This window comes from Staurois parvus, unplaced genomic scaffold (assembly GCF_062004578.1).
Source record: "Staurois parvus isolate SC_StPar_1 unplaced genomic scaffold, SC_StPar_1.0 ptg000538l, whole genome shotgun sequence".
Classification (NCBI taxonomy): Eukaryota; Metazoa; Chordata; class Amphibia; order Anura; family Ranidae; genus Staurois; species Staurois parvus.
Genome location: NW_028318334.1, coordinates 2610584 through 2623244, shown reverse-complemented (window position 1 = coordinate 2623244; position 12661 = coordinate 2610584). Strand labels below are relative to the sequence as shown.

Sequence of the window (12661 nt, the reverse complement as noted above, 5' to 3'; positions counted from 1 at the left end):
TGGCTAAAAGATCGTATTCAAAGAGTAGTGGTTAATGATTCATGCTCTGAATGGTCTAGGGTTGTCAGTGGTGTACCCCAAGGTTCAGTGTTAGGACCCTTGCTTTTTAGAATATTTATAAATGATACAACCGACCTCAATGCTCTGTTTAATTGGGCAACTATGTGGCAAATGAGGTTTAATGTTGATAAATATAAGGTTCTGCACTTGGGGGCTAAGAATATGCATGCATCATACATACTAGTGGGGGTACAACGGGGGGAATCAATGGTGGAGAAAGATCTGGGAGTTCTGGTAGATCACAAGCTTAATAATGGCATACAATGCCAAGCTGCGGTTTCTAAAGTGCGCAAAATCCTCTCTTCTATTAAAAGAGGTATAGACTCCAGAGAGAGATATCATATTACCCCTGTACAAATCATTAGTAACACCTCATCTGGAATATGCAGTTCAGTTTTGGGCACCAATTCACGAAAATAACATTGGGGAACTGGAGAAAAGTGCAGAGAATGGCAACCAAACTGATAAGAGGCATGGAGGAGCTCAGCTATGAGGAAAGATTAGAGGAACTGAATTTATTCTCTCTTGAGAAGAGGAGATTAAGGGGAGATATGATCAACATGTATAAATACATCAGTGGTTCATATAGTGAACGCGGTGTAGAGCTATTCACCCTGAGGTCATCAGAGAGGACAAAGGGGCACTCTTTACATCTGGAGGAAAAGAGATTTAATCTCCAAATGCGTAAAGGTTTCTTCACAGTAAGAGCTGTGAAAATGTGGAATAGATTCCCTCAAGAGTTGGTTCTAGCCAGCTCAGTGGATTGCTTTAAAAAAGGCCTGGATTCTTTCTTGGATACACAGAATATAACTTCTTACTAACATTTGTAGGTAAAGTTGATCCAGGGAATATCCGATTGCTTCTCGGGGGATCATGAAGGAATTTTTTCCCCTGTAGGAGCAAATTGGATCATAGTTTGGTGGGTTTTTTTGCCTTCCTCTGGATCAACTGTGGGTATAGGATTATAACTTTTTTTTATGGTTGAACTGGATGGACTTTTGTTTTTTTTTCAGCCAGACTAACTATGTAATTAATGCATGGCATAATGCAGTGTACCAGGACAGACCAGTGTGAATGGGCCCTTATGAATGAAAAACATCTCTCATAATAATATTCACCTGCAGAAAAGACTGTTTTTATATTCTGTCTGCATGAACAATAAAATTGTTTAATAATGACAGCTTCACAGACCAAACATTCTACTTTCACACAGGTTGTCTATCTTCTCTGGAGAGGTAGTAATGATTTCCTTTTATGTTTATGTTTCTGAAGGATGATTTCTCAGGTAATTTTTACCCTTCTCCTTGGTGCCGGAGTGATCTTCCTTCTTTTCACCCTATGGAAGAGCAGCAGAGTGAGACAATGGACTACTGGGCTGGTACGGAGGCGGTTTCTCAATGGCCTATACAAGAAGAATCACGAGAAGATGTTAAATTATGACACAAGTAATGCCCAGGCTGTACAAGAATCGTTGCTTTCGGAAATACTGAAGAAACAGCAAAATACAGAATATGGTCAGAAACACAATTTCAAAGACCTAATAGGTAAAACAATGATAATTATTCATTTTCATTACTCAGTTATAAGATCAGAAGTGATTCTGGCTGTATTCCACTAACATGACTCTATTTTGGTCAGCTTTATAATAAGCACTACAATCCAGCTCCTTACCATTGCATAGAAATTTCTGAAGAAAATGACAGGGCCTAGGTAACCACTTTACTGAACCCAAGACCATGCAAGGCTTGAACCTGGGTGCTTTGGGAAACACAATGAGGAACAGCACAGTCTTAAAAGTGAAGCATGGGTTAAATTTTTTTTGCATAATCTGAATCCTGGTGAGCTGCTACTATGAAAAATGATTTTCTGCCCTATGAAATGAACACACTTTCTTCTGAAATCAAATCAAATACCTGTGGGAGGGGCTGAGGTTTCTCATAAAGCATGATCCCAACATTGAAGTCGGTATCCACCCCCCTCTTATGACTGACTTCAGCTCTTGACAGTCTGTATGTTCCTGAGAAGTCAACAGATCTTCAGCTCTTCTCACACTCCCCCCCTCTCACCATCCAGGCTGTTGAGTTTCTTCACACACAGGCAGCTTCTCTCCCCCTACTCCCCCCTCCCATCCAGGTCCTTCTGAGTCCCAGTTTCACTTACAAACATGCAGCTGCTTTCTCCCTCCTCCTTCCCCCTCCCATCCAGGCTGAGCTCTCACTGCCAGACTTTCTCAGTTCTCTCTCTGCAGAGTGAAGCAGAGAAGAAGCTGAAGAACATTTCTTCATTCTTTTCTTGTACAGCCCAGTCTCCTGGAGTTGCAAATCCCTCAGAATACTGTTATGTGCCTCTGTTTCTTGCTGACAGTGTGAAGTCATGGAAACAGAAGCACATGACAGGCAGGCACATTCCAGCTTGTGTCTCTGTGAGGAAAGCATGGTCAAAGCTGAGAGCTGAAGGAGGAGAGGGTGAGGGGCGGCTCACTTCAGATGTAACCACCCATTATAAACTTTCAAACTCGAAGAAGACCATTACTCAGCCCTAACCAGGGCTTGGAATGGGGATACAGCAAAAATGGAGCAACATAGGAAGGAAAGAAAAGCTGTTCTGTGGTAAGGGTAGGTAATGCAGTCTATTTGTACTATCCCATACTTCTCCTTTAAATGGGGTGTGTGGTTCTGTGTGTGTAGGGATGCCACTTCTTATCTTGATTGGATGGTGGTGGGGATAGTTCTTACATTCTGCACACTTCCCAACTTCTCCAGATCCCATGGTACTGTTCTTGGATTTCAACTAAATCTTGGGGTTCTATGAGCCCCAGCCATGTTCTGTTGCCAGCTGCTAGAAAACACCAGTTCAAGCACCAAGCAAACGTGATCTGCTGCCTCCAGGAATACCTGCCCTCAATATATCCATTGCTTTATATGCTCCAGCATGCAGGCTCTTGTGGACTAAAGTTGGGACAGCACTATACAGAGGAACCTTGATGAGGCAGTGTGTTTTCCACATAAAATTGCAAATGTGCAACTAAAGCTTCTGTTTTTCACCTAAAAGTGAATGTATTGCTCATCTGTCCTCCGCCAACATATTTAGTTGTTTTTTTTTTCTTTCTGGGAATTTGTGGCAGAGGCTCTAGAGAATAAAACAGTGGGTATTGAAATTTTTTACGTCACACAGTATTTGCTGAGCAATTTTTCAAATGCAAATGTTTTCTAGACTTTGAATGCACAAAAACACAATATATTGTCCAATTGTTTGATGTTATATAAAAGATGATATTACGCTGAGTAAATGGATACAAACAAATGACATGCTTTAAAATTGCGCATGCCCATGCAATGGCGACAAAATATATACATTTTTAATATCGATAAGCAACACTTTAAAAGCCTTTACAGGTCCCCAGTTTATGTTTACACAGGAGGACTAGTGCTAGAATTACTGCCCTCGATCTGACGTTCGTGGTGCTACTTCACATGCATGGTGCAAGCTCTGTTTACATACTGACACGGGACCAATGCTTGCGTTCACCTTTGGGCAAGAACACTGGAAGAGGGAGGGGCAGGGGTGATTTTTTTTTTTTTTTTTAAACTATCCCTTTCTTTCTTTTTTTTATTATTATCTTTTATTATTAATTTTCCTTTATATAAAAAATTTGACAACATATATAACAAAAAACATAAATATCAACATTATTATTCAAACACATCCCCACTTCTTCCCCCCCAAAAAAACTACCCTCCCCCTAGAAAACCCCTTGTCCATAGCAATCTTATACTTCTCTTTCCCCTCCTGTAAACCAATTTTATTTCTCTAAATTCCTTTAAACCATTTTAATTCCTCATCTCTACTATTGTATCACCTCTTATTTGTAAATATCTTTTTGATGTTTTAAATTCACGCCACTTTCTCCAAATTTCCTTAAATACTTTCCCTTTATCCTCTTCAATATAACACAACTCCTCCATCTTATAAATATACTCAATTCTATTCATCCAGTCTTTCATTGATGGGGACTCTTGGGCCTGCCACAATTTAGGGATTAGACTTTTTGCTGCACCAAGCAAATGGTATATTATATTGTTTGTTTTACTGACATCTCTGTTTTATAAAAGAGACATACCCATGGGTCTTTCTGAATTTGGGTTCCCTCAATCTCCTGTATATTTTGAATTATTTCTTGCCAAAATACATTAATTTTTGGACATTCCCATCAAATATGTGACATACTTATTCCCCCACCCTTTCTTTCTTTTTTTATCACTTTTATTGTTTTCATAGGGAATGTAAATATCCCCTGAGATAGCAATAGGCAGTGACAGGTATTCTTTTCTGAGAAATCTGGGGTCTATTAGACTCTAGATATCTCCTCTGCCCTTAAAGCATCTGATCACACCAATATTGGTGTGATCAGATGCTTTCCCAATTTAAAAATGATGCTCTTAAAGTCTGTCAAAACGGAAATTATTAAATACTTGTAGCTTCTGGTCTCTTCGACCATAGAGATGATTGGAGCCATTCTGGTCTCTGATCAGCTCTATGGTCAGCCAGCGGAACTGCTGGCTGCATTCTCGGATTCCCCTGTGGGACAGGAGAGCCCAAGAAAACTGTGGAAGGCGGCAGGAGGAGGGGAATGTCCCTTTCCGCCGCTTGTAAAAATGATCCAGCAGCTAGTTGGCCAATAGGATTTTTTTTACATGAAAACTGACCACCAGCTGAAAAAAACGATACCAGGATGATGCCTGTAGCTGGCAAGAGCTGAATTTGGGTGGGCGGCGTTGTATTGTGCGTATCAATTGCTTTGGCCCATAAGTAATTGACAGCAATATTTCTTCTTTATCTCCTTCAACTGACACCAGTGTGTTTTGGTTTACCCACTAATAGCTAAACATTTTAATTCACCCATTGACCCCCAACACTAGAGCATTCGTTCTGCAGCTAACAATCTTTAGAACATTCTTCTTCCCATGGACACTGATGCCACGCATTTTATTATCACAGTAACCACAGATAGCAGATGATCAGTAGCATCTGTATTTCTCTCAGCAGGGGTTTCCTTAACCACTTGGCGTCCGGCTGCTGTATATAAACGCCGGACGGTGGCAGTCTAGAGGCGGGTTGCCGTTCATAAATGGCGCCTGCCATTCTGGACTGTGCGCGCTCCCTGGAAGCGAGCAGCACCGCCATCCGGTGCCCGCTGTGTCCTCTGGACACAGTGAAACACCGATCGTCGTATGGGACCTCTGTGCGAGGTCCCGATCATGTGATCACTGATTGGCCAATCAGTGATCACATGCAGAGTAGTAAGCAAGATGTCACTTCTGACATTGCTAACTACGTGTGAAATCTGTGAATGATCACAGAGGTCACATGGTACAAGGCTATTCACAACAGTTCCCACAGTAGTTCTCAATGGCTGCAAGAATGCAGCCAGAGAGAATGAGAAATGATTTATTTTACAGCCGTTATGGGTGTAAAAGCAATCAGTGTAGAAAAAAAAAAATCTTCATCAAGTTAAAACAAATTAATTTTTGGTTATAAACTAGTTTGGGTTATTTTTTTTTACTAAAAAGATAACTGAATAAATTTTGGCCAAGATTTATGATGAAATATTATTTATTTGCAAAATTTTATAAGAAAACTGTTTTTTTCAAAATTTTTGGACTTTTTCATTTATTTAGCAAAAAAAATAAAAATCCCAATGGTGAATAAATACCACCAAAATAAAGCTTTATTTGTCTCAAAACAATGCTAAAAAATTCATATGGGTACAGTGTTGCATGACCGCGCAGTTGTCATGCAAAGTGTGATAGGGAGGGGGTAAAAGTGTCCGGACTTGAAGTGGTTAAAAAGTAACAATGTTGATAGCTGAGAGGCAGTGCTGACACAAAGCATAACACATTTAGGACCCTGCCACATTACGCATCATCGTGATGGTGAAACTATTCAACTCCTATGGCCCTACTGATTTACTGTTTGCTCTAGCGAGCAAGGTTCTGCCATGTTTTAGCCAGCAAGGGAGCAATCCTCATTCGAGAAGGAATTAGTTGCAACTCATCAGTGACAAAATCACCAGAAAAACATGGCCATAAGAGACTAACATATTTATTGTTTTCTAATCCACAGATGTGTCCTCATTTCAGAAGCTCCATCCCCTTACTCAGTACAGTGACTATAAAGACTTTATCCGGCGCACCAGAGAGGGAGAAGAGAACATACTACTAAATGGAAGACCTCATGCTCTGATAACCACAACAACAGGAACACTGACAAACCCTTCACTGATCCCAATCAGTGCTAAGAGCACCAAAGAACTCTCCCTTCAGGTATCTGAACCTAAAAAAATGCACACTGGAATCATATTGTGATATCTATTCTAGCAGTTAGGGTTGTTTTACTTTCAAAATTTCTATAATACATTCTGGGGAATTCAATAAAGCATTAACGTCACTTTTCTGTTTGTATTTTAGAACTACCCGCACTCAATTCAGGGAAGCATTTATGTCAGATTTGGTATCATTACTGACACGTGCCAAAGTCAGTTAGTTCTGACTACGTCCACTTTAACCACCTGCAATTATGGCAGCAATAGTTTCTTAAAGAATTGCCACCAATTCACAGTCTTGGAAATTGGTAGTGATTAAGACCCTCTTTGAGCTGGCATACAGAGGTACTCCAGTGCTCAGAGTGGCACATGTCTGTGCTGGGAAGCTGTAATGTATGTGACAGCTTCACCCACAGGGCCCTATCCCCAGCCATATTTAGCTGGCAGCTGGAAGATTCCCTGACCTAAGCTGAATGTAAATGTACATTACCCCCGCAGGGGCCACTTAATACTGCTTGTCCTTAGTGGTTGGCCTGACCTTGCAAGCCTCTCAACACCTCTGACACTCTGGGTTCAGACATATTTCAACAGTATTAAATATTAATGCAAGAGACACAATTCTTTAGTAACACATCTATATTAGGTTCATTCAAAAGAGTAGACCACAGGATGAAGGTTTAGGAGGTACATCTCTAGTTAACGCAGAAAAGAAAAACGCTGATAAAATGGAAATAACCAAATAGCAACGGTTATATGGTCACACATGGTATGTTGTAACTATGTAACTGCAACACTAGCAGCAGGAGGGGGAAGAAAATGCTTGTTGACTTATCAGCCCCCTCTGGGCCACCAGCGTCACAATAGGGAATGCAAAAAATTATATATATAAATATAAATTATGCTTCGCAGGTCACAGTCTTGGATATATATACCGTATTTTTCGCTCCATAAGACACACCTGACCATAAGACTCACCTAGTTTTTAGAGGAGGAAAACAAGAAAAAAATATTCTGAACCAATGGACTGCAGACATAGTACAGGAAATGACCAGAGACTGCAGACATAGTACAGGAAATGACCAGAGACTGCAGACATAGTACAGGAAATGACCATAGACTGCGGACATACTACAGGAGATGACCAGAGACTGCGGACATATTACAGGAGATGACCAGAGACTGCAGATGTACTACAGGAGATGACCAGAGACTGGGGACATAGTACAGGAGATGACCAGAGACTACAGATGTAGTACAGGGGATGACCAGAGACTGAGGACATCGTACAGGAGATGACCAGAGACTGCAGACCTTTGGGGAGCGGATACCCAAATTTGACAGGTACCCGCTCCCACTTCCGCTGCAGAAGTTGTCCTCCCTCCCTATAGTCTTCTTGGACACGTGAAAGGTCCCAGAAGACTTTTGGGCCATTTACAAAGTGCAGCGCTTCTCGCACATGCGCAGTGGGCACCCGGCTGTGAAGCCGCAAGCTGTCACAGTCGGGTGCTCACACTGAAGATGCCAGCACCAGGGAGAGAAGACGGCCGGTGAAACCAGCAGTGATGAGGACACCGCTGGACCGAGGGACAGGTATGACCGAGGAGCAGGTTCTGCTGCACAGAAGAGCCGAGATGACAGCCGAGTATTCTAACACGGCGGCGGTGGTGGCAACGGGGGAAATACCGGGCCGGCCACTCCATAAGACGCACAGACATTTTACCCATTTTTTTGTGGGAAAAAAGTGTGTCTTATGGAGCGCAAACTACGGTATATATATGTGTGTGTGTGTGTATGTGTATATATATATATATATATATATAATATATATATTGTGAGGGGTTAGCCCAGTAGCGGATTGTGCCTGACCCCCTGGGTGGGTCAGAACACCGTGAAAGAGGCTCAGCACGACAGCAGGATCTTGGTGAAAAGTTTATGCTTTATTTACAAGTCAGGTGAACACACGGTGCAAGTAGTCAAAACAGCAAGAAAAATACAAACAGAAAATAAAACCTTGCCCCACTGGGCATCTAATTACAAACACAGGTTTCCTATCTATCTGTCTGAATACAGCCTATCGCTGCTCAGACACAGAGTGTTCACACAGTCTAAGATCACACAGATTATCTCTCACCACAGGATGGTTTGGTTGCTCCCCAGTCTGTCCTGCACAGCAGGTTGAGGGGTTCCAGACAGTTCTCGTAATGCAGAGGAAACTGGTTTATCAGTTTCTTCTTTGGTTTGTAAAGCCTGTTTTGGGACCTGTGGCCTGGAGATTTCTAAGAGATTTGGGAGGGATGAAATCTCCAATCCTGGGTCCAGGTTTTGATAGCAGCCAGCACACTGATTGCGCCTGTGTGTGCAGGCCTTTTTGTAGCGGCCCAAACCATGATTCTGGGCTCCACCCCAGCAGACAAGAGGTCAGTGCCCAGGACTCAGGAGGGCTCCACCTAGGTGAGGTGGAAGCCAGAAGCAGCTAGGGGCTAGCTGTGTGTTTAAAGGCCCTTTTGGAAGGAGTCTGTAGGAGACAGATGTAAAGCGGTATACCTGAGAGAGCCAGAAGGGTGAACATTGTTTCATTTGTTTGATGGTGGATACCCCTGCGTGGGAAGCATTTATTGAACTTTTGTTTAAATAAAATTGGGCTAAAAGGCCTTTAAAAAGAAGAAGAAGCGAGTTGCTGTGTGCTTTTAAAAGAAAAGCTCTACCATTTTGATGCAAGTTCCCACAATATATACACACACAGTATGTATGATTTAATCATGTTCTATGCTACAAGAGCTCTGAGCTTTCTGATCTTTCTCTATCCACTTATCTGAAGGGTGTTGTGGCCTGACTTCACTTATACATTTCTACATACCTTCTGTTATAAGCAGCATTTTCATCCTGAGTATCCAAGACTAGTAGTTCTGGTTTGTCAGATTTTGCAAGTGAAAGCTTTGTTGCAGCTGTGTTACTGGCCATTTTCCTTTTTTTTCTGTTGCAGTCTTCTTTCTGTTGGTGTATCTTGCACTTCTTTTGCTATAGCAGGCTATGTCTGGGTGGATGTTGCAGCCCATAACCTGTTAGAGATTCTGTATATAGCCCTACAGAACATACAGTGCACAGTCGGCATGTGTTTATCTGCTGCTAACCGGAAACAGGAACTTTATTATAGAGAAAACACACTGCCATCTACTGGTTGATGTAGTTGTTGCAACAGGAGTGCCTGGAGAGACTACAGTTTCTGTCATATCAGTCAGTCTGTCAGGGACCCCGGGAGTTACCACGGCGCGCGAGTCTGCACATGCGCGGTCCGTCTAGGCGCACTAGCATGCGGGCGCTAGGACCTGGGCGACCGCAACGGGGGCCGCGCATGTGCACTCGCGCTCACAGACACACGCTTGGCACCAATGAGTGCACAGGGCGCACTATTTAAACAGGCTTTGGCAATACTCAAATTGCCGTATGGTCTTTCCTGCTGTTCCAGTGTCCTGAGTTCCTGAGTGATTACTAGTTGCCGACCCTGATCCGTTGACCGTCTCGTGCTCTGATCCCTGACTACTCTTTTGCCTGCTCCTGAATTATTTGATCTCCTGTTGCTGAACCTTTTGCTCGTGACGCGGTTACTCTTTGCCTACTGCCTTGTACCGTCTGCCTTTGCTATTATCGACCTGGCCTGTCTGACTCTGCTATACTCTATACTGGCATCCATCCCGCTTGGATCCAGTTGCCACTGTCCAGGGCCTGCCAGCTTCTTCACATCAGGCTCTCCTCCTGTAGATACCTCCGGTGGTCCTCTCTACCTCAAATGGGCATACCCAGGGGCCGCGACCTGGTCTCAGTTCTGCTCCAAGTCCATCCCCACCATCAGGGGCTCTGGTGAATAAGCAGACTGGGGCTTAGACTCCACTCCCTGGGGAATCCCATTCTGTGGTTCACTAGAGATACCACCGGGCTTTGGTTCACATCTGTGCGGGTGGTGCCACTGCGGGGCCCACACAAATACCTGCAGCCACTCCACCCATACAGAGGAATGCTGGACCTGCAGTAGAGTGCCGTTAATTCTAATTCACACTGAAAATTGCAACTGTACTGAGAACCTCAGTTCCCGTTTGGGCTGCGATTTCCCAAGAAGTGCAGGGACTTCTTCCCTGCGTGTCCCGGGGCACGGGAGTCCTTTCCAATGAATGGGCTCTTGTGCCCACGCAAATTGTGGGCCACACATATGTGAACTAGGGGTAAATTGGAATAAAGTTGTAGTTTGGCATCCTCAAGTTTTATCTCTCTCATGTCTCTAGCCATTTGTAGGGTTTTCTCTAAATCATAACAGAGAATCCAGCGTGTGACATTCCTGGGATGTTGAGAAGCATATTTGGGCTGTAGTGCTCTACTGTGAGTCTGACAGTTTTCAATTAGAGGTGATCAGGGCTTAAAGCCCAGCAATATTAAGAACATAATATAGCTTAATTAGATTGAGAAAGGATTTTTAACCCCTGTTTGGTTTTATTGCTGTTTTCTTTCCTTGTTGGGGCAATATTCTGTCACTTCCAATTCAACATAGTCCAGAAGTGTTAAAAAAAAAACTTGGCAGCAATAAAAACAATGTTTGTGAAACACCGGTTCCCGGCCGGTGATCACCCTCCGGCGCCCGGTGATTACCAGCGATCACCGACAGGGAGGAGGGCTGCATTGTTTACCAACAGCCCTCCTCCCTGTCAGTTTGGGCACACTGCTCGGGATGGCTGTGCTCAGCCATCCCGAACAGTGTGCTTACAGACACACCCCCCGCCCCCTAGTAAAACACTCCCATCACACAGTTAACCCTTTGATCACCCCTCATTGTTAATCTCTTCCTCCCCAGAGCCATTAGTACAATGTCAGTGTTGTTTTTTTTTTTTTTTTTTTTTTTTTTTTTTTTAGCACTGATCACTGTATTGGTGTCACTGGGGATGTCAGTTACACCAAGTCAATTCCCCCTGTGTAGGAATGCCTGCCGCAGTCCCGCCATAAGTCGCTGATTGCCGCCATAAGTCGCTGATTGCTGCTATAAGTTGCTGATCACCGCCATTATTGGTACTAAAAAAAAACAATTCCAGTATCTATACCACCATTTGTATACTCTATAGCTTTCACGTAAACCAATTAATTTACACATATTGGGATTTTTTTTTTAGCAAAGACATGTAGCAGAATACATTTTGGGCTAAATTTATGACAAAATTTGATTTTTACAATTTTTTACTGGACATGTTTAATAGTAAAAAGTCCAAAATATTGTTTTTTTCTCAATATTGTCGTCTTCTTTTTTTTATAGCGCAAAAAATAAAAATGCACAGGCGATCAAATACCACCAAAAGAAAGCTCTATTTGTGGGGAAAAAAAGACATCAATTTAATTTGGTTGCAGTGTTGCATGACCGTGCAATTGTCAGTTAAAGTAATGCAGCGCCGTAATGCAAACCACTTCTTTAACTGCTTCTTGACCGCCCTAAAGCAGACATACTGCTACAGGGCGGCACGGGTGTACAAAATCACATATATATATATATATATATATATATATATATATATATATATATGTGTGTGTGTGATTCACGCTCCTCTGGTTTTCACGCCCCTCCCAGATAGCATCAGATTGCCCATCAGTACACCAGTAATCACATTTAACCCCTTGATTGCCAGGAACACGCTCATACACAATAAACCTCCATTGCTAGTGTCTGAATGGATTAATATATTTGATCAGATCAGCACTATACCAGCGTTCACATTAGTATAGTGTCCCCAGAAACACAGCATTCGTGGGATCAGCCTTGGCACCTGCCAGCATCTGCGATCAGGCCTGATCTCTGCTACCACTTGCTGGTAAATTTTGATGACTCTCATATGCAGCAGAGTACCAGTACTAGTGCTGCTCTACCTTTTGGTGAACTGGCGAAAACCAGCGGCCTAGTACATCCTGGACTTTCACATGCCAGCACTGCAGTATCACTTGGTGACGTGGCGAGTCCCATAAGTGCAGTACAAGCTGATGCAGTGGCAAGCCAAAGTATTGTCCCGCAACCACCAAGAATGCTAATTGCCAATCTCCTCCACTCTTCCTACCACTCCATCCCCCACAGCTTTTCCTCCTGTACCACTATCCCTTCTCTCCTAGATTGTAAGCTCCAAGGAGCAGGGCCCTCGAACCCCTTGTGTATCGCATTATATTATTATTGTACTGTCTCATGGATTGTCTCCCATTGTAATAATGTCAGGAATCCCGGGGTCCTCCGTGGCGCACGGGACTGCGCACGCGTGG

The 12661-nt window shown here is 43.1% G+C and overlaps 1 protein-coding gene across 2 annotated transcripts in view; it reads left to right on the top strand.

Annotated features, from left to right (window-relative positions):
* The window catches only part of GHDC (GH3 domain containing), a 249984-nt gene that overhangs the window by 116630 nt on the left and 120693 nt on the right, over window positions 1-12661 (top strand). For both annotated transcript variants that reach the window (XM_089690635.1, XM_089690634.1), the window contains exons 2-3: window positions 1333-1604; window positions 6184-6383. In XM_089690635.1, the coding sequence (XP_089546761.1) occupies window positions 1334-1604; window positions 6184-6383 (471 nt within the window). In that variant the 5' untranslated portion in view covers window position 1333. The remainder of the gene's footprint in view (window positions 1-1332; window positions 1605-6183; window positions 6384-12661) is intronic.